The following is a 25,818-nucleotide window of genomic DNA, read 5'->3' as shown; positions in this document are numbered from 1 at the left end:
AAAGTTTTTGTGTTTAAGTGCAATGCCCTGCCCGAAGGCATGTATATCCTTGTATGGCTAAAATGACCAGGAAGAAGCTGACCTTTGCCCTTATCCGGTACAAAGCACTGCATGCTTTTACGCTGCTCCCGAAAAGGCAATCTTCATGCACGTCTGCGGCGTGGTGACGTCAGATGTGAGACTGCGGTACTTTGGAACCCAGTGCCAAGTCATTAACTTTGAACTGGACTCGGGCCTGACTCCGGAATAACACACCAGGGCGGCCGCTGCCAAACACCGGCGCCTCCTCCGACTGGGACGTCAGAAGCTGTTTGTTCCCCAAATCCACTTTCACACTGTGCTGCAGGCAAAGCTTTTCCAGGCAGGAGTCCAGCGAAGCAGTTTCTTCTGCTAGTCTCATCAGAACCTCACTGCACTTGAGAAACTGTGCACAATACATCCCCCTGGGTCTCATTAATTCCCTCCCTCGTTCAGAGCCATTCCTAATTATTACCACTTCCGTAAGCTTTTTAAACTTCCAAATAGTCTAACCTGGCTTGCACTGGAACCTTCCTCTCGCCACGGCTAGTGCCATGAAACCTTCACTGGTATGCAGCGCTTTACATATGTTTATGGCATCTATCTATCTATCTATCTATCTATCTATCTATCTATCTATCTATCTATCTATCTGTCTGTCTGTCTGTCTGTCTGTCTGTCTGTCTGTCTGTCTGTCTGTCTGTCTGTCTGTCTGTCTGTCTGTCTGTCTGTCTGTCTGTCTGTCTGTCTGTCTGTCTGTCTGTCTGTCTGTCTGTCTGTGCGAGAGCACCCATAGGTTTAACGCAAAGCCCAATCTACACAGATAGCCAGACTGGGCTTTGAAACAAAAACTAAAGCCGCCTTGAAGCAGGTGCTAGCAAGTAGAAATGTTTTCATTTCTTTAAACACTCCACGCATTGTATGTGTTCTGCGCTGCACAGCACACACACAATGTGTGTAAAGTTTTAGACTAGCCTAGGCATAGGAATTGTTACAGGAAGGGTATGCTTCCAGTGCAAATCCTATGCTAGACAGCACACACACATCCCTGAACCATGGTGCAAAGCTGGCGAATGGCGCCAAACACCCTTTATATGATGCACCAGCAAAGGGTATAACAGCAGCAGAAGGCCACTTTGAATTAATAGGGCTCTGCAATGCTTTCTCCTTGTGATATTGGAATATAGTTGGAATATAGTTGTATGTTGGTAGCATTTAATATTTCTGTATTGGTAAATGGATCGTCCCTGTATGCAAAGCAGCACGAAAAAAGAGAATATTAACTTTTAATCTGGAGGTTTCACAAATGTGTAAAATGCTGCACTACCCCTTGTGCAACACAGTGCAACAAATTTGGTTTGTGTGCCGCGCTAAAAATAGTAAATCTGTCCCTTAGTATCATGATCTTAGATTGAGTTTGTATGCCGGAGGTTCCTAAGGACCATCTGGATGGCGGTCACCCTTTGCACATGATATTGTGAGCAGGAGGGCCCTGGCCTGCCATAAGGGGAGGGCACATTGTTACATCAGAGTCTTTGTTAGCAGAAATGCTGCCTCTAATATGTCCTTGTAGTGCTAAGAAAGTGCAGGTGCCTTCTCACGTTGCATTTGAGGACACCATTGCAGGCCACGGTCTGGATTGACTTGCAAAGGCTTTTTCATCAGAAGTGTGTTTGTGCTCACCTTACCCTTCCCAGGACATATGTCTTAAACATTGTCATTTTTGTGAGTTATAGTTTTTTAAGGAGGTCTGAACCAGGATGGACTGAGACAGAAAATAAGCCCGGGCATCATACTCAAAGAGTCCCACATTAGCGAATTCGACAGCTAAAATTGTGGCCCATATTTTCAAATCAGTCCAGGTTTAAACTTTTGAACACAAGCTGTATAGGTGATATGCAAGGTGTGGGAGACTGCTTGCATTTTATATTTGCTGCAGGTAATGTTTGTGGTAATATCAGAGAAATCAATAGCAAAAGACGGCCCACACAGCCATAAACCGTACCACAAACACCCAAAAACCAGTTCATGCACCGATCCGTCAGTCCAGCCCTTCGAGCACTGACGAATTTCCACCTAGGCCAGTTTGACCATGGTCTTATCAAAACAACTGGGTGATGCCTGAGTTCTTTGGCATGTCTCGCCTGACATGTAGTATGTAAGCGCGGACACTGGAGGTGGTCCATTGTGGTGGAGTATCATGATAGCAATCTACTGGCCATCTTGGACTGTGTTTGCTTGGTGTTAGCTTCGTTTCACGTGTTCTGTCACTAATTGGTGTGTGACTTGTTGGGAGTGAGAACTCTTCTGAGCGCAGTTATACGAAAAGATACAACATCTCTGCTGTGTTGGATATATGCGAGATGTCGTCTGTGATGTGTTCAGCTGGATGTTATTAGTGGCGAGTGCTTTTGTGAATAAAAGGATAGCCAACACTACCAGACCCCTACCCACCAGGTAAAGTACATCCTACCTCCTGGGAAGACTGTTACCAAAGCTGAGTTTCCAGATCCCTAACCGCCAGGTAAGGTGTATCTTAACTTCTGAGCAGACTCTAGACAAAGCTGAATTTCTGGACCCCTATCCACCAGGTAAGGTGTAGCCTATTTTTTGGGGAGATTGTTACCAAGCTGAGATTCCAGACCCATATTCACCAGGTATGATGTATCTTATCTTCTAAGCAGACTCTGGGCAAAGTTGTGTTTCCAGACCCTATCCACCAGGTAAGGTGTGTCCTAACTTTTGGGCAGAGTGTCAACAAAGCTGAGTTTCCAGACCCCTATCCACCAGGAAAGGTGTCTTCTGGGCAGACTGTGAACAAAGCTGAGTTTCCAAACCGGCTATCTACCAGGTAAGGTGTGTAGGAGAGTAGGATCTGCTTCTTATAGTTACCCCCACTTTTTGCTGATGTTTCACTATTTTCGACTTAGCCTGACTGGGATCCTGCTATTCAGGGCCCCAGTCTAGCTGCTTCCCCTTTAAATGGATTGCATGTACTTTAGGTACACTCCAGATTGGATTCTGGGGTACCCTTATCAGTCCCTAGTATATGGTATACTGTGTTCCCAGGGCATAGGTACCCCAGAGACCTCTCAGGGACTGCAGAATGTATTATGCCACCCCTGGGAGCCCATTCAAAATGACACAACAAGTCTGCTACAGCAGCCTGTGTAAGGTGGTGCATGCACCCCTTACTTAGATATAGGTTTACTATATCTATCCCATATCACTGCACATATAAACCTATCAGTCACCCCTACGGCAGGCCTTATCAATCCTGAAGGCAGGGTGCTGGGTTTTATGTGAGAGGGTGCCCATGCATGAGCAGAGCCCCTCTGCAGCCTTTAGAACCTATATTCCGGGGTTATTTGTGAAGCAGCCAACCATATATACTTAAGTGCATTATAACCTCACGGTAAATGCTAACTTTAAAACGGCTGCATGGAAACATGTCGTGTTTGGTGTCAAACGCCTTGGAATCATACCTCCACACCAGTAACTGGTGTGGGAGGTATGATTCCACCCTCCTAGAGGGAGAAATATGACAACACCGGACACCCGGTACCACAAAATGGATGCTGCCAGCCGCAGACATGAGTCTGCCTTCCTGCTGCTGAATGAAACTCCGGCAGGGGAAGGCTGGACAATAGGTTTCCTGTCACAGGGAGGTGTGACCACCTCCCAGACAGGATTTAGTGTATTGGGGCTGGGTGGGTGCACTCTGAGAGTGCTTTGATGTCTGCACTGGGGGAACATTTGGTGTCCCTGTGCATAGTCCAGCTCAAACCGGTTGCAGGAGCCATTTGCTCCTGCTCTGGCACAAAACTAGACAAAGGCCATGGGTGTAGCCACCCCTCTGTCCTGACCCTCCCGTAGGTGGGTACCCAGAGTTTGTCCCACCCCTTCCTTGGGTATAAAATAGGAACCCCTGACTACAGGACTTTAGATTTACCTTGATGAAACTCTGCTACAGAAACCAAGTACTTCGACTATCTACACTACGCTGGATGACTGAAGAATCTACCTTGGAGTAAAGGAGTTACTCCCCTGCAAGGCAGGCACCTGACACACATCTGACTGGTTTGCATCTCTGAAGCTCCTGAGGACTCTGAAGATTTCTGCAACACAGGAGGTGGGCTCCTGAGATCTCTGAGGTTGATCTGTGCTCTCAGCAATTCTAAGGCCCGTATCCCTCGTGGGGACCGTGCAACCCGAACCCCTGTGCACCATGTACATTTGCAGACGCATATGCTTTTTGGAGACCTCTGAGGCTGTGCTTTGGGCTACTTGTAGTCCTGACCATGAGCAGTATTTCCACTGAAGATTTCCAGTAATTTGTGATTCAGCCTGATATCCCTTTCTCTATCCCTAGTCTGACGACCTGTGGGTCCCTGTGAAGGTAACTTTAACTTTCCATGGGCTTTCCTGGTTGCTGCAGATGAGCCCTGACTCTCCATAGCTTGGAGAGTCCCCAGGACCTTGCTGGTCCTCACCGAAGCATCTTTCCTCTGACCGCGTGGGTTGCAGTTGCCAAGGCTTGTTGGTGTTCAATCCGGGCACTGACCCGCCCGCACTCGACATCCTTTGTGGGACAGCTCACCTCCGGACTTTGGTCATTGTCGACACCTCCTGGTCCCCGTGGCTCTTCTCACCTGAAGCACCCGACATCGGTGGGCATTTGTCTACCGAGCCCCTGGTCACCCTGAAGTGACCCAGACTCTGTCCCCCCTGCTTTCAGGTTCTTCTCAGCTCTGATCCAGGCTTGGATCACACCGAACACTTCTCATCTTCCTGGCAGCAGCACTTCTTCGCATCACGCCATTGAAATCAACGATCGTTTCCGACATCACTTGACCCCTATGCACCCGGCTCCTCTGGGATAGGTAACACGGGTACCTCAGTACTCTCAAGGGTGCTGGCCTTAGAACCTTCTATGTTCCAAAGGGTTTGCTTGAAGTAATCTCCTAAGTGTCCTTAATCTTTAAAATTCCAACAGTGACTTTCCCATAGAGTTGTACGGAGCTCGTGTCTGTGTTCTCACACTGCACCCGTCCTCCGTGGGTGGTTCCTAGGGGTCCCAGCGATTCTACGTGCTCTAGGCACTGTGTCTAGTCAAGTCGTGGTTGTTATACCACTTTCTTAGTATATGGTTTGGTCTCCCCTGGAGCTCACCATGTATTGTGCTATTTACTGTCGTTCTAGTGCTTTAATATTGTGTGCCTTGTTCTCTAATCTCATAAAGAGGTTAGTAGAGAGTGTTTAGTAATAAATACATATATTTTATATATTCCTTGTGTGCTTCTCCTTTCATTTGGTCATTCAGGAAATTATAATCTGGTAAACCAAGCTGCTTTACATTCCTTCGAGACTTAGCCTGAAGGCTGCTCTCCACAGCTACATCAACGAGGACATTGTTCCATGTTGGAGGTGAAACAAAATTAGTGAACACCTACTCAACAGGAAAAGTGAGAAAATGGCAAAGAGGAGAGAGAGAGTGTAGAGGGGAGGAAAAAGGTAAAGGGGAGGGAGCGGTGAAGGAGAAAAGAGGCAGAGAGAACTATCCCCAGTATCAAGCATCCAATCCCGAAGGGGTGGACTAAATGTAGCCTCTTGTTGGCCCTCACACACCCCGAAGGATGTCTTGCTTCATCATCGGGCTTTTTATTGCTCCTCGTCGGGCCGGCGCTGCAATGCCCGACGGTCCCCCGAAGGGTCTCTTTATCGGAGGTCTTTTAAAGAGAAAAGCCGATAGGTGAGTGCGAGGTGCTCATGTGACTCATAAAAAGGTCGACATGTTTCACGCCTGCTTAGCCTGTGAAGGTCAGTGGCGTTTCTTCAGGACCTAGCTATGTGATGGGATGTGCACGATACAGACGGGGGTTCCAGGAATTGGAGGGGTAACCCGCGTAAAAGAAAGGTAGTGTTTGGTACAGAACTGCGGGGTGCAATGACCTAATCAGCAGTGTGAGTCTAGGGATGATCTCTTCAGAACGTACCGAACTTGTGTTACCCTCGTAAGTATTAGTGAGGGCTTCCAAGGTATTGCCGTTGGCTGCCCGTGCCCTATTTGGGTTGCGTCGGGGGCCGGCTCATTCAGCACCTACCCTCTGCCACGGCTACCACTAGGATAGCTTTCAATAAAGGTTGTCTTTAACCTAATCATCAATAAGGGTCATTTGGACTGATTTTATCTTCTGAGCATACTCTGGACAAAGCTGAGTTTCCAGACCCCTATCAACCAGGTAAAGTGTATCCTATCTTCTGGGCAGACTCTGGGCTAAGCTGTGTTTCCAGACCCCTATACACTAGGTAAGGTGTATCCTATTTTCTGGGGAGACTGTTACCAAGCTGAGATTCCAGACGCCTATTCACCAGGTAAGGTGTATCCTATCTTCTTGCCAGATTCTGGGCAAAGCTGTGTTTCCAGATCCATATCCACTAGGTAAGGTGTATCCTATTTTCCGGGGAGACTGTTACCAAGCTGAGTTTCCAGACCCCTATCCACCAGGTAAGGTGTATCTTATCTTCTGGGCAGAGTGTCACCAAAGCTGAGTTTCCAGTCTTCTGAGCAGACTGTTAACAAAGCTGTGTTTCCAGACCCCTATCCACCAGATAAGGTGTATCCTATCTTCTGAGCATACTCTGGGCAAAGCTGTGTTTCCAGACCCCTATCCACCAGGTAAGGTGTACCTTATCTTCTGGGCTGGCTGTTAACAAAGATGAGTTTCCAGACCCCTATCCACCAGGTAAGGTGTACCTTATCTTCTGGGCAGAATGTCACCAAAGCTGAGTTTCCCGTCTTCTGAGCAGACTGTTAACAGAGCTGTGTTTCCAGACCCCTATCCACCAGGTAAGGTGTATCTTATCTTCTGGGCAGAAGGTCACCAAAGCTGGGTTTCCAGTTTTCTGAGCAGACTGTTAACAAAGCTGTGTTTCCAGACCCCTATCCAACCGGTAAGGTGTATCCTATCTTCTGAGCAGACTCTGGGCAAAGCTGTGTTTCCAGACCCCTATCCACCAGGTAAGGTGTACCTTATATTCTGGGCTGGCTGTTAACAAAGATGAGTTTCCAGACCCCTATCCACCAGGTAAGGTGTGTCCTATCTTCTGAGCATGCTAGCTGAGGCACACGAACAGTGAAATGCTTTCACGAAGGTTGTTGTGCAAAGAGCACTCTAAGTACATTTTGTGCACTACGTTTACTGAAAATAAATGCACTCCAATTCTAAAATAACACAGGAAGCCAAGAGCACGTTCAATGAAGAGAAAGGGCTTTAGAGAAGGGTGAATTTAAAATCTGCCCTGCTGTAATATGGCAGTGGTAATTCTGCTAGCGGTAACCATGCCAGTGGGCTTGCTGCTTGCATAGAGAACCAGGTGATTTTCCATCACAGAGAAACTGTGAATCGAATTCACAATCCCTTTCACGGTGTCATGAATGACCAACAAAGGCAACTCACCAGCACAGTACTTCATGCATGGAAGCAATATCTCTCAAGTGGAACAGGATACCCTAGGCAGGATTATAGACAGTACCAGTGCAATATTGCATCAACACTTCTGAATCACTTAGATTGCACAAGTACGGGTGCAAGTTTTCACCGACATTTGGACTGACTAGTGACATTAATTGTTACTATTCCATTTGCAAGGAGGTCAACATGTAGTTGCAAAGTTATGTTGGCATCAATGTACATTCTATGTGCCCAGAATTGTTGCCACATAATTGAAAGTGGTGTAATCCGGCCCAAGAAACATCTTCCCTGCATTTGGAAGATCAAATGTTTGAAAATGCCATCTTAAGATGAAACATTTTCAGGTGTTGGCACAAAAATGCTAAAAACAGTCCACAGAAATATGATTACATGGGACCATCTTACTTCAGGAAAATGAATTTAACCATTCTTAAATCGTGTTGCATTTTTTGGAGCAGGTGTGAAGCGCAAAAGTGATGCCGTTCTGACCACTCATGGTACCACGGCAGTCCCTTACCGTTATCACTGTTGTCGTCCACCAGGATAACTTCTTTGAGTAGGTGCGAAGGCGTGTGGTTGACCACACTGTGGACGGAGCGCAGGATGACGGAGAGGGCTTCGTTCACGAAAATGAAGACCACCGCGATCTGGGGCAGGTCCTCAGAGTAGGTCATCTGTTTGCACCTGGGGAGAGAGAAGGACAATGAAGATGAGTCTCAAGAAGGTTCCCATGAAGATGAGTCTTCAGCAAGAATCCCACGATATGAGCCTTAAACAAGAATCACATGAAATGAGCCTTCAACAACAATCCCACGAAATGAGCCTTCAACAACAATCCCACGAAATGAGCCTTCAAGAAGAATCCCACGAAATGAGCCTTCAAGAAGAATCCCACGAAATGAGCCTTCAACAAGAATCCCACGATATGAGCCTTAAACAAGAATCACATGAAATGAGCCTTCAACAACAATCCCACGAAATGAGCCTTCAACAAAAATCCCACGAAATGAGCCTTCAAGAAGAATCCCACGAAATGAGCCTTCAAGAAGAATCCCACGATATGAGCCTTAAACAGGAATCACACAAAATACGCCTTCAACAACAATCCCACGAAATGAGCCTCCAACAAGAATCCCACGAAATGAGCCTTCAACAACAATCCCATGAAATGAGCCTTACACAAGAATCAAACGAAATGCGCCTTCAACAACAATCCCATGAAATGAGCCTTCAACAACAATCCCAGGAAATGAGCCTTCAACAACAATCCCATGAAATGAGCCTTAAACAAGAATCCCACGAAATGCGCCTTCAACAACAATCCCACAAAATGCGCCTTCAACAACAATCCCAGGAAATGAGCCTTCAACAACAATCCCACGAAATGAGCCTTCAACAACAATCCCACGAAATGAGCCTTCAACAAGAATCCTAGGAAATGAGCCTTCCACATGAATCCCACAGAAAATATCAGAGGCAAGGAGTGGAGATCATAAACAGGCAGCCAGTCACTATTAGTCACAAGACAAGTATGATCCCCAACCCCCCAAGATATTGGAGGGTGACGTACAATGGCGTGCTGATGAGGTCATCTGCGTTTAAAGAGTAGACAATGCTAACGCTACTTGTTCATGCCTTTAATTGGTGCTTAAAGTGGGGCATGTGATGGCAAATGTTTCATATTAAATGTTTTTCCATTTATATTGACATAACATGTGAACATGCAGTTGTTATAACTGTGTATTATTCGTGATTAGACTCAGTATAGTTAACGCAGGCCTTTGTTTGAAAATGGCTAACGCCTGGGGCCATCTTGCTTCATATCACATGTCTATTTCAATTCTAGGTGAAGCTGAAGTCTGAATGTATACATGTGGCATGTTTTGCTTTTTTTCCCCTTTGAAATGCTTTCCTTTGCGTGATAACAGTAGAATGTTTCACATTAGTTGCTAGTGTGCGCCTCAGAGCACAGGCTGCCCAATGCACCTTGTAATGTTGCAGATAAGTGTGAGGAAGGACTCAGAGGGGAGATGTCTTGTGAAGACTCTTGAGAAGCTAATGAGTACACGAGTGTGACTTTCTGCTTTAACTTGATTGGAGCACTTTATGAAAACTCTGCACAGGTGTAGCAAATGTTAGAATTGTGTGATTTAACCTAGTGCTGTGTAGACGAGAATTCAGAACACTCAGACCCTGCCCCCGCCTTAGCAGAGAATCCCTGCTGGCCATTTCCCAGACAGCTTAGGCTCTCTCTTTATGGGAAAACTGATTTTACTTGGCAGGTCCTTTGGACGGCTTTATGCTCGATCATCCTCTTGTTTGTATGTCTTTGATTTCTTTGACCTTCACGTTGACTAATGCATTCATGTATTGATTATTGATTGATACATACCTGATAATTGTATCTCCTGTGACTCATTAATCTTTGCAGTGAATACATATAGATCTGTAAGTGATTACTACTGATGCCCATGCTTAGCAATGAAATGTAGAGGCCTGTGACATATTTTCTCATTACTCATAGAAATATATTTCACACGCTATATTCACATGAAAAACCTTGGGATTACAGAAAGTATTTGTACATGATTCTCAACCCCTGCACGTGTGATAAAAATGCAGGACCCCATTTACTACAAAATGACGCAGCACGGCGTCGCAAGCCATTTTGCTGCGGCATTTTAAAAGCACAGGAATGCATCGTTTTAACACCAATACAACGCGTCCGGGCGCTTTCCCCTGCGCTGACGCACAATTGGCTGCCTTCCACCAGCACAGGCACCCTTGTTTCATGTTGCAAGGGTGCCTGCGTTGCGGGAATGATTGTTTTTGTGCAGGAAGGGAGACCTTCCTGCACAAAAACAATAATAGATGGCATTTTCCTCTTTCTATGTGTGCTGCAGAATGAAGCACACATAAAAAGAGGAAAAAACGAGGATAAATAAAAGTATTTCCCCTTGTTGCGCCACTTCTGCACCTCTCCTCAGAAGGCGCAGGATTGTGACGCATTCCCAGCTTTACAAAACGTTGTGAATCTGGGAATGCGTTAAGTTCCATGGATGTTGCTGGAACACTCACAGCAACACCCCTGGAACGCTCCTTTCACCCAGAGTAATGCATGAAAGGGGCCCATATTTACAAGCTCATGAAAGGTCACACAGGGTGACTTTAAGTCACCTTGTAGATCTGGGGAAGCCCATTGGACCGCCGGAGCGTTAACAAGAGTGACGCATCAGTGGGGCAATGGGCTTGTAAATGAGGCCCGCAGGCTTTAGCAGCTCAGAGTAAGAATACTGGATGCACGGGAACGCTATGCAAGACGGGCAGGTGCCCTGGTGGTCACCTTTGCACATCTGCCACAGGAGGGCTGCACTCTCTGCAGCTGGTCAGACGAACGATGTTTGGGCACATTTGTAAAAGACTACAATGCAGGCTTTCATTGTCACTGGTTAAAATGTTAATTAAATCACTTGTTCACCTGCCTAATATTCACCTGTAAAGATTTATAAATGTATTATTGTGTTATTTCTTGAATTCTCAGAACTCAGAAAGAGGGATGGGGGGCACATAAACTATGCAAGAGTATTTGACAGGTCTGAAGCAGTCTCAATACTGACACGCCCCTAGTGACGTAGCCCATAAAAAGAGTATTTGATGGGTCTGGAGCAGTCTAAATACTGACACGCCCCTTATGACAGAGCCAATGAAAGAGTAGCTGGCAGGTCAGGGGCAGTCTCAATACTGACACGCCCCTTCTGGCGTAGCCAATGAAAGAGTATTTGACAGGTGAGGATAGGTCAGGAGCAGTCTCTTTGCTGACCCCTCCCTTCCGGCGTAGCCCATGGGGGGGGCATTGAGATCTTTGGGCTCCCCGCTCACCAGCCGTTAGGATACCCACATGGGTCACAGGGTAAAGGGAGCTCTAACCAGGGGCGTAGCTACCAGTGGTGCAGAGGGTGCAGTGGCACTAGACCCCAATGCACAGAAAAGAGATGGAAGAAAAACAGAGAGGGTGAAAGATCAAAAGTAAAAGAGTGGCGAACACAATCTTGGATAGAAGAAAGTGATAATGATGAGAAAGGACATAAAGACGCGTTAAAGGACAAGGGAAGAGAAAGAGGCCAGAATTTCGATGTCAGGGAGATTAGGGAGGAAGGACACAAGAACGAGTGAGAGACACAAGCTATGAAGAACGAGACAGAGCAAAGGGACAGTAAGGAAAACATCTCGAGACAAGAGCTGTCTTGAGACAGGGAGGACATAATGAAAATCTGATAGAATGAGAAACTGCGAAACATGTCATTAGAGGCACGTCTATCATTAATGCAGCAGGTGCAGTGACACCAGGCTCCAGTGATGCAAGGGGCTCCATACACGCCAAATATGCCTCTATTTTAATAGAGACCTGAGGGTGCGGAGGGCAGCGGTCCATTTACTTGGCTTGCATTAGGGGCCATGCAAGTGCATGTAGCGCCAACGCGCACCGTTCCAGTGCCGCCCTTAGTTTCAGTGACTCTACAATGGTAGACTAAACCTCAGTCCAAGGGTGGAGCGGCCAATAGTACAGCAGGTGCAGTGACACCATGACCCAGGAGTGGTAAACAGTGGCAAAACATTAACCCCCTCATCCCCCGAGCTCCAGGGGCCCACTTCCGGCACTGTGCACAGGTGGTAGGCCTGAGACCTCCTAACTGGGTCCGGAGTGTGGGGGGCCCTGTCTACGTACTTTGCAGGGGGCCCCCTCAAGTTTTGTTACGCCTTTGGTGTTAAGGGCCCACTGCACCCCAAGCAGTGGCTGTTTATTTTACTATAAGCTTATGAATTGGGAGGTCCAGTTTCCATGTTGCATTGGGCGGTTGTACCCTTGCCACACCACTGGATTTACCAGGGTTTGGGAGATCGCATTCTTTTGTCTGGTAACATCCAGATGCTCCCTACAAGAAGGGTGGGGTGTCAGACTGCAGGAAGCCGGCTGCCCATCAGGAGAGCTCCCCCACCACTTAAAGCTTATGTTACAAATTAAGCACTGGTGACAGGGCAGCTCTTACCTTTGAGTGAAAGCAGGAACGCTTTTTCTCTGTTAACCAGAGTATCATTTTATCATCCTTTTTTCCAAAAATTCCTAGCAGCTTAGCATTTCTCAAAGTTGGTGAACTTTATTAAAAAAAAGACAGGAAAATTTGCAAAGTATTCATACACCCTTCTTCAAGTACTAAATTGTGCTTATAGACGGGTTAAAGTAGTTGAATGCAATGATGAGTGACATACATTGGCCAAAACACACCCATGTGTAACCTGAGCTTTGCTGATCGGCCTGTGGCTGAGAAAGATCGTTAAAGTCTTGAAGAATTAGCGCCATGTGGGATTGGAGCCTGACATATGACTGACTCTTCCCCAACCCATTCTGTCCTTCTACACAAACCAAAATGTCAGGAAGTCTCTCAACTGACCCAAGACCTGTCTCTGTCCTGAGTTTGGCGATGGAGCAGCGTAATTCTGGCTCCACACTTTTATGTTTGACCAGGCCATATATATAGTTGCACATGGCCTCATGGATTTGTGTGGCTTAATATCATTAAAGTGATGTGGTGCACTGAACAGCTGCAAAAGTGCATTTACGGTGTAATCTCAACATTAATACAAGTATGCATACTAATGTATTCCTCACAGTTACATCAAATTGCAGTTCCTATATATATCTGCATTTGTGTGGTTTTGAATAATGTTGTTAGCTCTTACATAATTATGTATTATTCGATTAGTACTCTGCATCTGTATTGTAACTGTATATGTATACATAATCATGCCTTTAAACGTATACTAAAATGTTAGCCACGCCAACTTAACCAAAGGCCCTAAGCATTGGATTTCTTAACGTTTAACCTTCATAGAGAAACTTGCTCGGGCTGCAAAGTTTTTCTCTCCTCTGTAGGTGCAGTCGTACGATCTCATGATTAAAGGAAAGCACATTGTGTGTGAGATATAGTGAGGTTCCGGAGGAGTACTTTGTGCAAGGATGAGAAGCCTTAACTTACAAAGGGAGGACTACTGTCCATGCAGAATCGGGAAACGGAAGGAATCCAAAGACGTTCTGATGTGTGGACCAAAGGAAAGGAGTTTCAAATGTAGTTGACAAGTTTTACTGTATGAAGGTGGAAAGTAACGAGATACGTGATATGGGATTCTTGAATGTTCTTCTGTGGGTTTTAATTCATGATCACACTCCAGCTTTAGTCAGATTCCTTTTAGACTCAGAGGGTTATAGACCTCTTCGCAATATCTCTGTAATGTTGCTTTATGCTATGAAATAGTCTTTATTTTGGTGAACTTCTACAGAAGTTCTGCTATGCTGTCACCTTCCTACTTTACTGGGTCTGATGAGGGTTTCCTCGATCAGTGCTTTTAATTCAGGCTTAGTTCAGGAGACTGAGATTTCCTCACGCATAACAGGCAAGAGGACCGCATATCTAATACTGATCATCGAAGGTTATTCCTTATTTTCTGCATTCCTATCACCGATTCCTTGTAGGTGTCACCTTGTAGAGGCTGAACTTTGTTAGATGGTGTGGCCTGCCAGTAGTCTTCTGTGCTTTTACAATATATTCTTAAGACTTGTGTACATCAGCTTGGAGTTTGTAATAAACCCATACTTAATCTCGTTTACCGACGTTGGGTCCTCCCTGTGTGGCCGTTGCTTACACTGTAAATTGAACCTGTGGATGATGTTAACGTCCTGTTATTCCTCAGGCAGCTACAAAGGTCAGTTACAGGGAAATGTGGACGGAGGACTCAGTGCTCTAGCAGCAGGCATTTACTTCAATAAACCACCAGCAAAACTGGCAGTCGCAGTCACCTTCACGGGTGATGCCAGCACAGGTGGGCACAGAGCCCAGCACAGGTGGGCACAGAGCCTGGGCTAATTGTCACATTGAGCCTCACCCTTCACACATCATGAGCTTCAGCGTGGCAACCACATGCCTCCAGCTGCCACTTGCAATTAAAACCAAGGAACACAGTGAGGCACAAAACTAATGTTACTAATGATCTCAACAATTACGTTAATTTATAACCCTAATAGTAATAATGATGACTTGTTTACTGTGTGCACGGTTTTATGAATGGATGTGCACTTTATTTGCACCAATGTTAAACCAAGAGGACATTTAGGGACAGAAATACTCATTTATAGCGCCGAGCAGTACAACAGCCATATTTGCTGCGCTGCTTTGCACCAGGAGGAGAGAGCAAGGTATTGCCAAATCTGCTAAGATATGGAGATTCTGCCCACTTCCCCTCTGCTGGCACTCTTTCAGGCAGCCCGGTGCCATGCAAAAACCTTAGCGCCACAGGGCAAAGGCGTGCGCATGATAGGTAACATAGAGTGTACTCGAAGGGCAACCTTCCAGTACAGAGTACTATGCCTAGACATACTTGAAAAATGTTATGCAATGTATAAAAAGTCAGGAAATATAAAACCATTTCTCCTTATTAGTGCCTGCCTTTGGGATGCATTATCTTTTGGTGCAAAGCCCTGTCTACCATTCTTAGTAGAAACAAACTTCCCTTAAAAACCATGGGTCGTATCGTGGGAACACTCATGTACCACCCCTGGGATGCCCCTTGGTGCCAAGTAAAGTATAGCAGCCCAGAGCACTATTTCCTTTACTTCTAGGGCGACTTCCCATTCAGGGCTATACTAGGAAACCAAATGCAGACCTGGCAAAAATGCCCAAACCAGCCCGCTCCCTTTGTCTCCTTGCACAGTCTCTCTCTTTCCATCCATCAATTCTCTGTCTTTCTCTCTTCTCCCTATCGGATCACTTTCTCTCCACCTTCCCTCCCTCTCCATCTCTTTCCCTCTCTTGAAGTAATTAACTTAAGGGAGCTGGGAAAGTAGCACTGGCCCCAAGAGTGGCCCAGGACTTTCAGAATCAACCACCAGGTGTTCTAGGGACTCCAGCCCACAGGAGAAATGTCCAGTGGAATTAGTGGCCTGTCCAACCTTCTTTGTATCTCAAAAAACAAGTTTTGCACTGGAAAGTAAATAGCTTACCAACACATTACTCCGGTTTGCGTCACTTATTTGTGACTTTGCAGCAGTGGAAAGTGTTACTAAATCCCCTTCCTAGAGGAAGAGGGTGTGGCATAGTGGCCAGAGCAACCAGAATGCAGCACACAGAGAAAGAGGAAAAACCAAGGAGAAATAAAGATATTTCTCCTCGTTGCACCTCCTTAAATCCACCCCTTTAGTGGCATTAGAGTCTGATGCATTCCCAGGTTTACGACTTCTCGTAAATCTGGGAATGCTTCAGATTCTATGGGGGTTGCGTGGTAACACCCACAGCGACACCCTTTGAATGCCCCTTTCACGCAGTGTTCTGTGTGAAAGAGGCACATATTCACAAGACCATGAAAATCCACGTAAAGTTGTTTTGCGTGCACTTGCAAATACGCTGCGACACATTGTTCCACCGGCGCGTCCAAAAAAGCAGGCAAAAGTGCTGCTCGGGCCCTAAAGTAAATGAGGCCCAAAAAGATTTTTGTATTTGTTTGCACTAGGGGCCTCTACTACTCCTGGTTACCCCTAATCAGGTCCTACCCATGTCGGCTCCATCACCCTATTAGCGAATGGCGCCCGTCACTATGACTCCTCGGGAGACAGGGCGCGCCCCAGTATGTCCTGTGTATGTGACAAAGGTAGGTCTAAATATGGCTGCGCATTTAGGCCTAATGACCAATACTCTCATTAATACCGAAACTGGTGAGAAAAAAGCAAATTACCTGGCAGCTCTTATCCCCTAGAACTGCAGATATAATAATCACTTCTGTAATTACCTGCACATATCCCTGCACGCGGTAATGACTCTGCGGGAAATGACTGCGGCGGACTTTGACGCGCCAATATCTCACTTCAGAATAATGGCTTCTTTCAACGTCTGCGTCATTAGCAGTTTTGGGGTGTCCAGTGGACAATTGCTGCTGCACTTTTGACCTCTAACTACTCACTATCTTTGTGAGCCCCGAGAGCATGGACAGTGGCGCCTATTAGGGCCACTCCGCCTGCCCTGGAAGCGGCCAGAGTGGAGGTACTTGTAGCTGATTGCGGCACGTAACCATGGCAGTGGGCTTGAAGACGTCATGAATAACACAAAAGGGAATCTCAAATAATGGCCATTAAAACTTAAAAGTTCTCAGAGCTGTGCACGAATTGCAGAAAAGCCAACCTGAGAGACAAGTAATGAGTGGAAGCTTCCAGAACAGGTTCCCATGGCTGAGAAAGTTTAGGGTGTAGTGGGAATTCAACAATGTGGTTGTAAATGACATTCAAAGGGCTGAAAAAGGTTAGAGTGCAGTGAGGAGTCAAACTTGTGGTCATAAATGAGATTCAGAAGCATGAGAAAGGTTAGCGTGCAATGAGGAGTCAGCCATGTGGTTGTACATAAGATTCACAATGCTGGGAAAGGTTATAGTGTAGCTAGTAGTCAACCATGTGGTTGTACATAAGATTCACAATGCTGGGAAAGGTTAGAGTGTAGCTAGTAGTCAACCATGTGGTTGTACATGAGATTCACAAGACTGAGAAAGGTTAGAGTGTAGTGAGGAGTCAGCCATGTGGTTGTACATAAGATTCACAATGCTGGGAAAGGTTATAGTGTAGTGAGAAGTCAACCATGTGGTTGTACATAAGATTCACAATGCTGGGAAAGGTTAGAGTGTAGCTAGTAGTCAACCATGTGGTTGTACATAAGATTCACAAGGCTGTGAATGGGTAGAATGTAGCGAGGAGTCAACCATGCGGTTGTACATGAGATTCACAAGGCTGAGAAAGGTTAGAGTACAGTGAGGAGTCAGCCATGTGGTTGTACATAAGATTCACAATGCTGGGAAAGGTTAGAGTGAAGCGTGGAGTCAGCCATGTGGTTGTACATAAGATTCACAATGCTGGGAAAGGTTAGAGTGAAGCGTGGAGTCAGCCATGTGGTTGTACATAAGATTCACAAGGCTGAGAAAGGTTAGAGTACAGTGAGGAGTCAGCCATGTGGTTTTACATGAGATCCATCTGTTCTGTGCACAAGTGCCTGTGAGTTGTGAGCAGTTTGTGAGTAGCTGTTGGCCCATTCTCTAAGGATGCATCAAAACACCTCAAGAGATCTCCTGAGAGTGCCCACTAAGCTTCTTGAAGCTGAAAGATGTAACTGGAAGGCACGGATCCTAAAACACAGTGGAAGATGGGCAATTGCATTTCAAATGTTGGCTGTAGACAAATGTTGTATGGAGAATTACTCTTCTGCTGGCAGAATGTGACATGAAATGCCTCTCATACAGAACAACAGGGGTATTGCTGACAGTAACCTGTTCCATGCAGATGAAAAGAATGTGTCCTTTTCAGATACACTCCTGAGCATCCCCTACAGGATCCCAGCGCTCTATGGAAACGAGCCAAGTGGGAGAGACTCATGCATCGACTGAGGACTTTGAGACCTGCGCTAGTCTCTGGCAGCCCACTGGGACCATTTACATCATCACTGAGTTCTTCAGAACAAGCTTCTATAGGGCCATCTGAGATTGTCAAACTTCCATGGGGCACTGTCTGTGGCTTGCTCCCATCGCAGTGACCTTCTCACTGGACAGTGGTGCACCTGAACATTGATGGGGAACAAATCCACCTTCTGGAGGCCACATATCCAGCCTTGGCTTCGAAAGTTCCTACTTGAGATTTTCTTTTTCTACAGCTCTTAGAGCCAGGACACTCTTTTGAGTTAACATAAAATCACATAACATAACACAACATAACATAAGATGGGTATTCCAATAGCAAGCATTGCTCTTATCTGAGCTGTGGCGTTCAAGTCAAGAGACAGTTTAGATCTTTTCTGTGGCCCTCATTACAAGTTCAAGGTTATATTTCGATCCCTGTGCAAACCCATGGCTATATATATCCGTGCACAACTCCTTTCAAATCAGGAATGACGACGCCTTGTGTGGTGCAATAAAGTCTTTTTATTTGGCCTCTGTCGAACGCGTTTCGAAGCGTTATGCTCCTTGCTCACCGACAGTAAAGCTTTACTGTCGGTGAGCAAGGAGCATAACGCTTCAAAACGCGTTCGACTGAGGCCTAATAAAAAGACTTTATTGCACCACACAAGGCGTCGTCATTCCTGATTTGAAAGGAGTTGTGCACGGATTTTGCGGACCCATCCCCTGGGGGTCCAATTCGGCGACGCGACGCACAGTTTGGCGGCGGCGATTTAACTAAGGGAAAGAGTAAAGGAATATATATATATATACACACACACACACACACACACACATATGTATATATATATATAAATATACACTTTATTTTATATTAATAATGAAAAATAATTTTTATTGTTATTTTTAATTCTGTTGTTATTTTAAAATGTAATATTTTAAATAAATTAAATATAATGCTCTATATAGATATACCAATATATGGGTGGCCCGAAACGCGTAATGGCAGCATAAAGCAAAATAAATATCTGTAAGCACCAAAGCACCAAATAATTGGAGTCCGTTCCGTTCTTTTTGGAAGGAAACATAAGAAGGAGTATCATAATATATATATATATATATATATATATATATATATATATATATATATATATATATATATACACACATATATATGTATATATATGTGTGTGTGTGTGTGTGTGTGTGTGTATATATATAAATGTGTGTGTGTGTGTGTGTATATACATATACATATATAGCAACTGGGTATAGTTAGGTTCGTGTTTCCATAGGAAATGCATTAATTGTGTTGCTAATAACTTTGGCGCCACTTAACAAATCTCCTCGAAACTTTCCAAAAAGGTGCTACTTTTTGATTATTTGCGCAAGGAATATTTTGGTGTGATCAGTTAGGCGGGAGCTGAGAAAAAAGGGGGGTCCTAAAACACGTTTTCCCCATTCATTTTCTCATAGGATCTTTAGACAAAGCTACAGCCTAAAACGCTGAACGGAATTAAAATGAATTTGGCAGAAAGCTAGGTGTTCATCCAGAAAGAACGCGTTTTGTGTTTTGGTGTAAATCTGTTCAGTAGTTTTTTTAGCAATTAATATTCAATAACGTTGTACATCTGAGGATGCAATACCTCCGTGGATCCTGTCAGATGTATACATGAGATCTGATAAGCTTCCACCATGTCAACCAGGAAGTGGTGTCAGCCATCTTAGTACCCGGGACTTAGAAGAGGATTGGGGCTATGATATTTTCAGAACTCAGAGAGGAGGCCTGGAGATGTGGTGCTGCTAGAGGGCAGATAAGAGATATGGAGGTGTGGTGCTGCTGGGCACAAGGGAGGACACCTGAAGCTGTGCTACTTCCAGAGGACAGAGAGGAGGCCTGCAGATGTGGTGCTGCTAGAGGGCAGATAAGAGATCTGGAGGTGTGGTGCTGCTAGGGACAAGGGAGGACACCTGAAGCCGTGCTACTTCCAGAGGAAAGAGAGGAGGCCTGGAGATGTTGTGCTGCAAGGGACAAGGGAGGACACCTGAAGCTGTGCTACTTCCAGAGGAAAGAGAGGAGGCCTGGAGCTGTGGTGCTGCTAGAGGACAGACAGGGGAGTTGGAGCTGTGGTGCTGCTAGGGACAAGGTAGGAGACCTGCAGCAGTGCTACTTCCAGATGAGAAAGATGAGGCCTGGGGCTTTTGCGCTGCTGGAGGACAGAGTGGGGATCTGTAGCCATGGTGCTTCTAGGAGACAGAGAGGACACCTGCAGCACTGTTGCTGTTAGCAGAGGACCTGGAGCTATGGAGCTGCTCGAGGACTTGGAGGAGACCTCCAGATATGGTGGTGGTAGAAGACAGAGACGACGTGGATCTGTGGTGCTTCTAGAGGACAGGGAAGAGGTTGGAGCTGTGGTACTGCTAGAGGACAGGGAAGAGGTTGGAGCTGTGGTGCTTCTAGAGGACAGGGAAGAGGCTTGAGCTGTAGTGCTGTTAGAGGCTGAGAGGAGACTTGGAGCTGTGGTGCTGCTAGAGGACAGGGAGGAGGCTGGAGCGGTGGTGCTGCTAGAGGCTGAGAGGAGGCCTGGAGCTGTGTTGCTGATGGAAGACATGGGTAACATAAACATGCTCGGTTGGCAGTAGAAGATAGAGATGACACCTGCAGGTGTGGTGCTGCTAGATGTAAGCAAGAGAATATGGAGCTGTGGTGCTGCTAGAGGACATAGAGGATACCTGGAGCTGTGGTGCTGCTAGAGGACACAGAGGATACCTGGAGCTGTGGTACTGCTAGAGGACACAGAGGATACCTGGAGCTGTGGTACTGCTAGAGGACACAGAGGATACCTGGAGCTGTGGTAATGCTAGAGGACACAGAGGATACCTGAAGCTGTGGTACTGCTAGAGGACACAGAGGATACCTGGAGCGGTGGTACTGCTAGAGGACACAGAGGATACCTGGAGCTGTGGTACTGCTAGAGGACACAGAGGATACCTGGAGCTCTGGTACTGCTAGAGGACATAGAGGATACCTGGAGCTATGGCACTGCTAGATTACTAAGAAGTGACCTAGAGCTTTGATACTGCTAGTGGACAGCTAGTGGACAGGAAGGATACCTGCATCTATGTTGCTGATAGATGACACTGAGGGGACAGGGAGCTGTTGTGCTGCTGAGAGCTGTGAGGAGACCTGGAGCTGTGGTGTTGCTGCTAGGGAACAGAGAGGGGCTCTCTAGCTGTGATGCTGGTAAAGGACAGTGGGAGGAACTGCAGATCGAGAACAAAGGTGGAACCTGCAGCCGTGCTACTAGAGGACTGAGTGGGGACTTGGAACAGTCGTGCTGTTGGAAGACATGGAGGATAAACAGTGGCGTTGCTAGGGTACAGAGAGGAGACCTGTAGCTTTGTTGCAGCTAGAGGAATTTTGTACTACAGAAGAGTCCAACAGTGGCCCAAGAGGTAGGGGTCCCCTCTGGTCTGCATTGACTTTGTACCACAGATGAGTCCAACAGTGGCCTTAGAGGTCAACGGGACATGCATTGTCTTTGTTCCATGGATGAGTCCAACAGTGGCCTCAGAGGTGAACGGGCCTGCATTGTCTTTGTTCCATGGATTATTCCAACAGTGGCTTCATATGATGGGTAGCCAGGTCCCACCGGGTCTTAGGAGAACCCTGGCTATGGATGAGGCTCTCCGTGAGTCTGTATGTCCCCTCCTCTTGGGTTTCATTTTACAGAAACATTACAAAGCTGAAAAAGTCAGAATTGTCACTTCTCAAGGCACCAGATGAGAAGCCTCAGGGGACTGAATCCAGATGAAGCTAGAATGTACATTTTCCAAAACATTAACACTGCGTGTGATCACTTAACTGGGCCTGGCAGCGTGCTGCGCTGTGGAGTGATGTCGCTACTCAATGATGTGCTTTGAGTCCTGTGGGAAAGAACATTTCCTTCGCTGTTTTGTGTCTGTGTGTGTCTGTGCGTGTGTGAGTTTTACAGTCTGTAAAGTTCTTCTTGCAGGGAATGTTCAGCAAGCAAGATTGGCTCAAATATATGAAGTGTGAAGAAGAAACAAGATGAGCCCAGAGGATGTGCAGATGTGTCAGATCTGTTCCAAAGCGTGCAAAACAAGCACATCTCATCACTACTGTTTCGCACTGACATAACCATGACCCCAGCAGCCACCGCAGTGCGAGGTGGGGGGCCCGAGCTCTGGGGGATGGGGGGCCCTCTGGGACTGCATAGGCGGTTGCCCCCTGACGTGAGAGCTCCGGACTGGGTTCGGAGCTCGGGGGCCCCCGTCATGTACTCTGTAGGGGGGGGCTCACGTTTCATTACACCTCTGCTGTTTCAGTGTTTCTGATATTAAGGGATGTTACAATATTTTTTCACTTGCTGTTGTGGGTGTGCGGTACCCTAGACAATCTGCATGATAATGGCGCCCAATGTTGGGTAGCTCGGGATGGTGTTTAAATCGAGCTTGAGGAAATGTGTCCCTAGAGACAAGATTCACAAACACATTTCAAACTATTGTCAATAGGAAAGGACTGACTTAAAAAGCTCTCGTAAAGCCAATAGATTACGCATACACGAGATCTATGGGCCTTGCCAATGTTTTTAGCCATGTCACAAAGCAACATGGCTGAAATCTAAAACAAACTTTGTCAGGGGGAAGAATGGAGGCAAGCAACGATGAGGCAAGCAGGGACAGGAGTGGGGAGGGTTGTAGGTTTGGGCAAGCAAAGGGGGTGGGGTTAAGCATCGACAGGAGGGAAGGAGATGTTCAGAGCAATCAACAACGAAATGCAGGTGAGTTGTGAGGGGCATGTAGAAATGACCTGCAAAATGGAGCAGTCTTATGGAGTGCTACACTAGAACATTTTCCAAAAAGTATTTTCAAGTGACCGGCCTGTGGAAGGACACTGGCCACAGCCAGGACACTGTACTTGGTCCATGCTCCATGGAACTGACATAGACAGAAAGAGAACGGGAGGAAGTAGGCACAGACCAATGAGAAGCAAGGAAATGAAAGTGATGTCGAAGCCAACCAGTGGTAACTACTGGTAAGTGATGGACAGGCTTTTTCCCTTTTTACGTTTTATTTATTTACAAGAGACTTGCAAGTGACTGTGCATTCACTGCTTTTTTTAAAGTTAAAATGCAATAACAATCTCGTTAAATATATAGAAGGCATTTGCCATGAAGGCTCTCAAAATCAGAAATCGGCTAAGTCTCAAATCTGCACTAAATCAGAAAGAAGTTGAACAGCCATTGAGGCTCAGGAAAAGTCCTGGCTCACCCACAAATTTAAGGGTGTATATGCAGCTTTCTTTTCAAGAAAATTATTGAAACTGCAAAGTCAGCATGGTGTGAACAGGAGCCCAACAAATCCCAAATTATTATTTCTAAACGTCACATAACCCTACTATGTGAAAGCTAACCCACTACCTAAACTGATTGTGGCCTCTTCTGACCTAATGTCACCCAGAGGTGCTAGAACAAACTAGTCACATAAACAACCAAAAACAATTATGAAAGAATGCAATACATTATGCTAGCTGGAACATGCTTGAAAGTTGCGAAAAGTTTCCTCCAGCGAATCTTCGAAAACAATATGTCATACAAAATAAATGGTGCACGTCTTGCCGCATGCAGTGTCAAAAGAGTTAATAAAGGATGAACATCATGAGGCGACACCATTTTAAAGAAAAATGGTGCTGAGACCTAACTGAGGCAAAGTTACTTTTAAGCCAGAAAAATGCACTTTAACACATCATAATAATGTCATTTCAATTGCAATAGTCCTACATCAATACTAACAACTAACATTGATTCATAATTTAGATAAAACACACAAAAGCTACAACACTGGAGAAGCTTTACACAGCGGCAGGCAGTACAGGTAAGAGCGGTGAGGTGGGGGAGGGGCAGTGTCTGGGGGTTCCACAGACAACGGAATAGGTCAAACTAAATTAAAAAAGAAATAAAACCACTTACCTTGTGCTCGCCACATAACCGTACACAAGGTAAGTGGTTTCATTATTATTCTTTTTATTCAATTTTACCTATCCTGTCGTCTGTCGACTCCCCCCACCCTGCTCCGCCCCGCCCTGTCTCACCTCACCACTCTTACCTGTGCCAGCTGCCACTGGTTTTACAGTTCTTGATTTTCGCTCTTTTCAAAGTCTGCGACAGTTCCTGTTGTGCCTCTGCCTTCCCATTACACAGTATTTATTGCTGTCTGTAAAAAGTGCAAAAGTGCTAAAACACACTTATTTTTCTTAAATTCACGTGAATCTGACACCCACTTGTGAGTCACCTTCCCCAAAGCAGCGTTAGAAACAAAACCTGAAGTTGAATTTAGTATAGAACTGATAAAATATTTCAGTGCCTTTATAACAACCAACATTCATTTCAGAGACTTTATTAACTGAAGTAAGGAGAAGGTGAATACTGAAGGGCTTATTTACAAGCCCTGTGCACTGCCGAAATGCCACTTTTGGTGACGTTCCGGTGGCACACAGAGCTTTGTCATATCTGCAAGGCCACGTAAAGCCACCCTGCGTGGCTTTTCATGACCTTGTAGATATGGAGTGAGGCAAAGCAGGGCAAGCCACTGCCTTGCCTTACTCTTCGTCAAAGAGGCGCTCCATGGGTGTTGCGCTCGGTGTTCCCATGCAACACCACGAACTTTTGACGCTGCCCCAGATTTACAATATCTCATAATCCTGGAGCAGCGCCACAACCTTGCGCCTCCCTAGAACAGGCGTAATGAGGAGAAATATTTACATTTCACCTCGCTTTCTCCTCTTTCCATTCTGCTGCAGACATGGAACAAGGAAAACGCCTCCATGGATTGTTTTTGTGCAGGAAGATGCCCCTTATTGCTCAACAATCCTGCCAACAACACAGACAACCTTGCACCATGGTGCAAGTGTACCTGCATTGGTGTTCAGCTGCAGATTGTGCACTGGCATAAAGGACAGGAATCTTTTAAACACAGTACAATCCTGCCCTTTCGAATTGGCATAAGGCAGCACAGCAAAATGACCAGCGGCACTGCCCTACACAAATTCTTTGTAAATATGCCCCTGTGTTTCCTATATAATACCCAGTAACATTGAGCCAACAGTGGTAGCATCGGGAAGTTCTTAAACTCATTTGGTCATTGTAGGAGAGTAGGGTCTGCTATCCTATGGTCACCCCAAATTTTTGCTTTTTGCTTCACTGGTTTTTGACATATCGAGGCTGTGGGCCTGCCAATCAGACCCCCAGCCTGCTGTTCTCTCTACTAAATTAAAACTATGCACCCTAGGTGCATAACCAATTGGAAGTGGATCACCCTGTCAGCCCCTGTACCAGTGTACACTAGGTACCCAGGACATTGGTGTACCCAAGGCCTGCCAGGGGCTGAAGCATGTATTATGCCACCCCAGGCTTGGCCTAACAATTTGACACAACTGGCTGATCACTCAGCTGGGGTAAGTTGGTGTAATCACCTCTTACTTAGGTGTAGTATACCTATACCTAACCTTAAATGGGACACATGGTAACCTATAAGTCACTCCTATGGCAGGCCTTAACAATCCTGAAGGCAGAGTGCTTGGTTCCATGTGAGATGGTGCTCTGGCATGAGCTGAGCCTGTCTGCAGTGGTCGGAACAACTTCCTTCTACTGTTTCCAGATATCGTCATACCATATACTCTTAAGTGCATTATGAACCTCGCGGTTAAATGCTATCTTTGGTTTGGCTTTATCAAAACATGTCGAGTAAGGTGTCATACGAATTGGAATACTAACCCCTCGCCAATTCTGGCGACGGGGTTAGCATTCCACCCTTCTAGAGGGACACG

General features: G+C 45.9%; 1 protein-coding gene across 2 annotated transcripts in view; it reads right to left on the bottom strand.

Annotated features, from left to right (window-relative positions):
• The window catches only part of GALNT9 (polypeptide N-acetylgalactosaminyltransferase 9), a 763,825-nt gene that overhangs the window by 462,938 nt on the left and 275,069 nt on the right, over window positions 1-25,818 (bottom strand). For both annotated transcript variants that reach the window (XM_085633497.1, XM_085633498.1), the window contains exon 3: window positions 8,011-8,177. In XM_085633497.1, the coding sequence (XP_085489623.1) occupies window positions 8,011-8,177 (167 nt within the window). The remainder of the gene's footprint in view (window positions 1-8,010; window positions 8,178-25,818) is intronic.

The sequence above is a fragment of the Triturus cristatus genome, chromosome 11 (assembly GCF_964204655.1).
Source record: "Triturus cristatus chromosome 11, aTriCri1.1, whole genome shotgun sequence".
NCBI classification, from domain to species: domain Eukaryota; kingdom Metazoa; phylum Chordata; class Amphibia; order Caudata; family Salamandridae; genus Triturus; species Triturus cristatus.
Note: the sequence above shows the minus strand (reverse complement) of the source record. Positions and strands in the feature narration are given on the sequence as shown.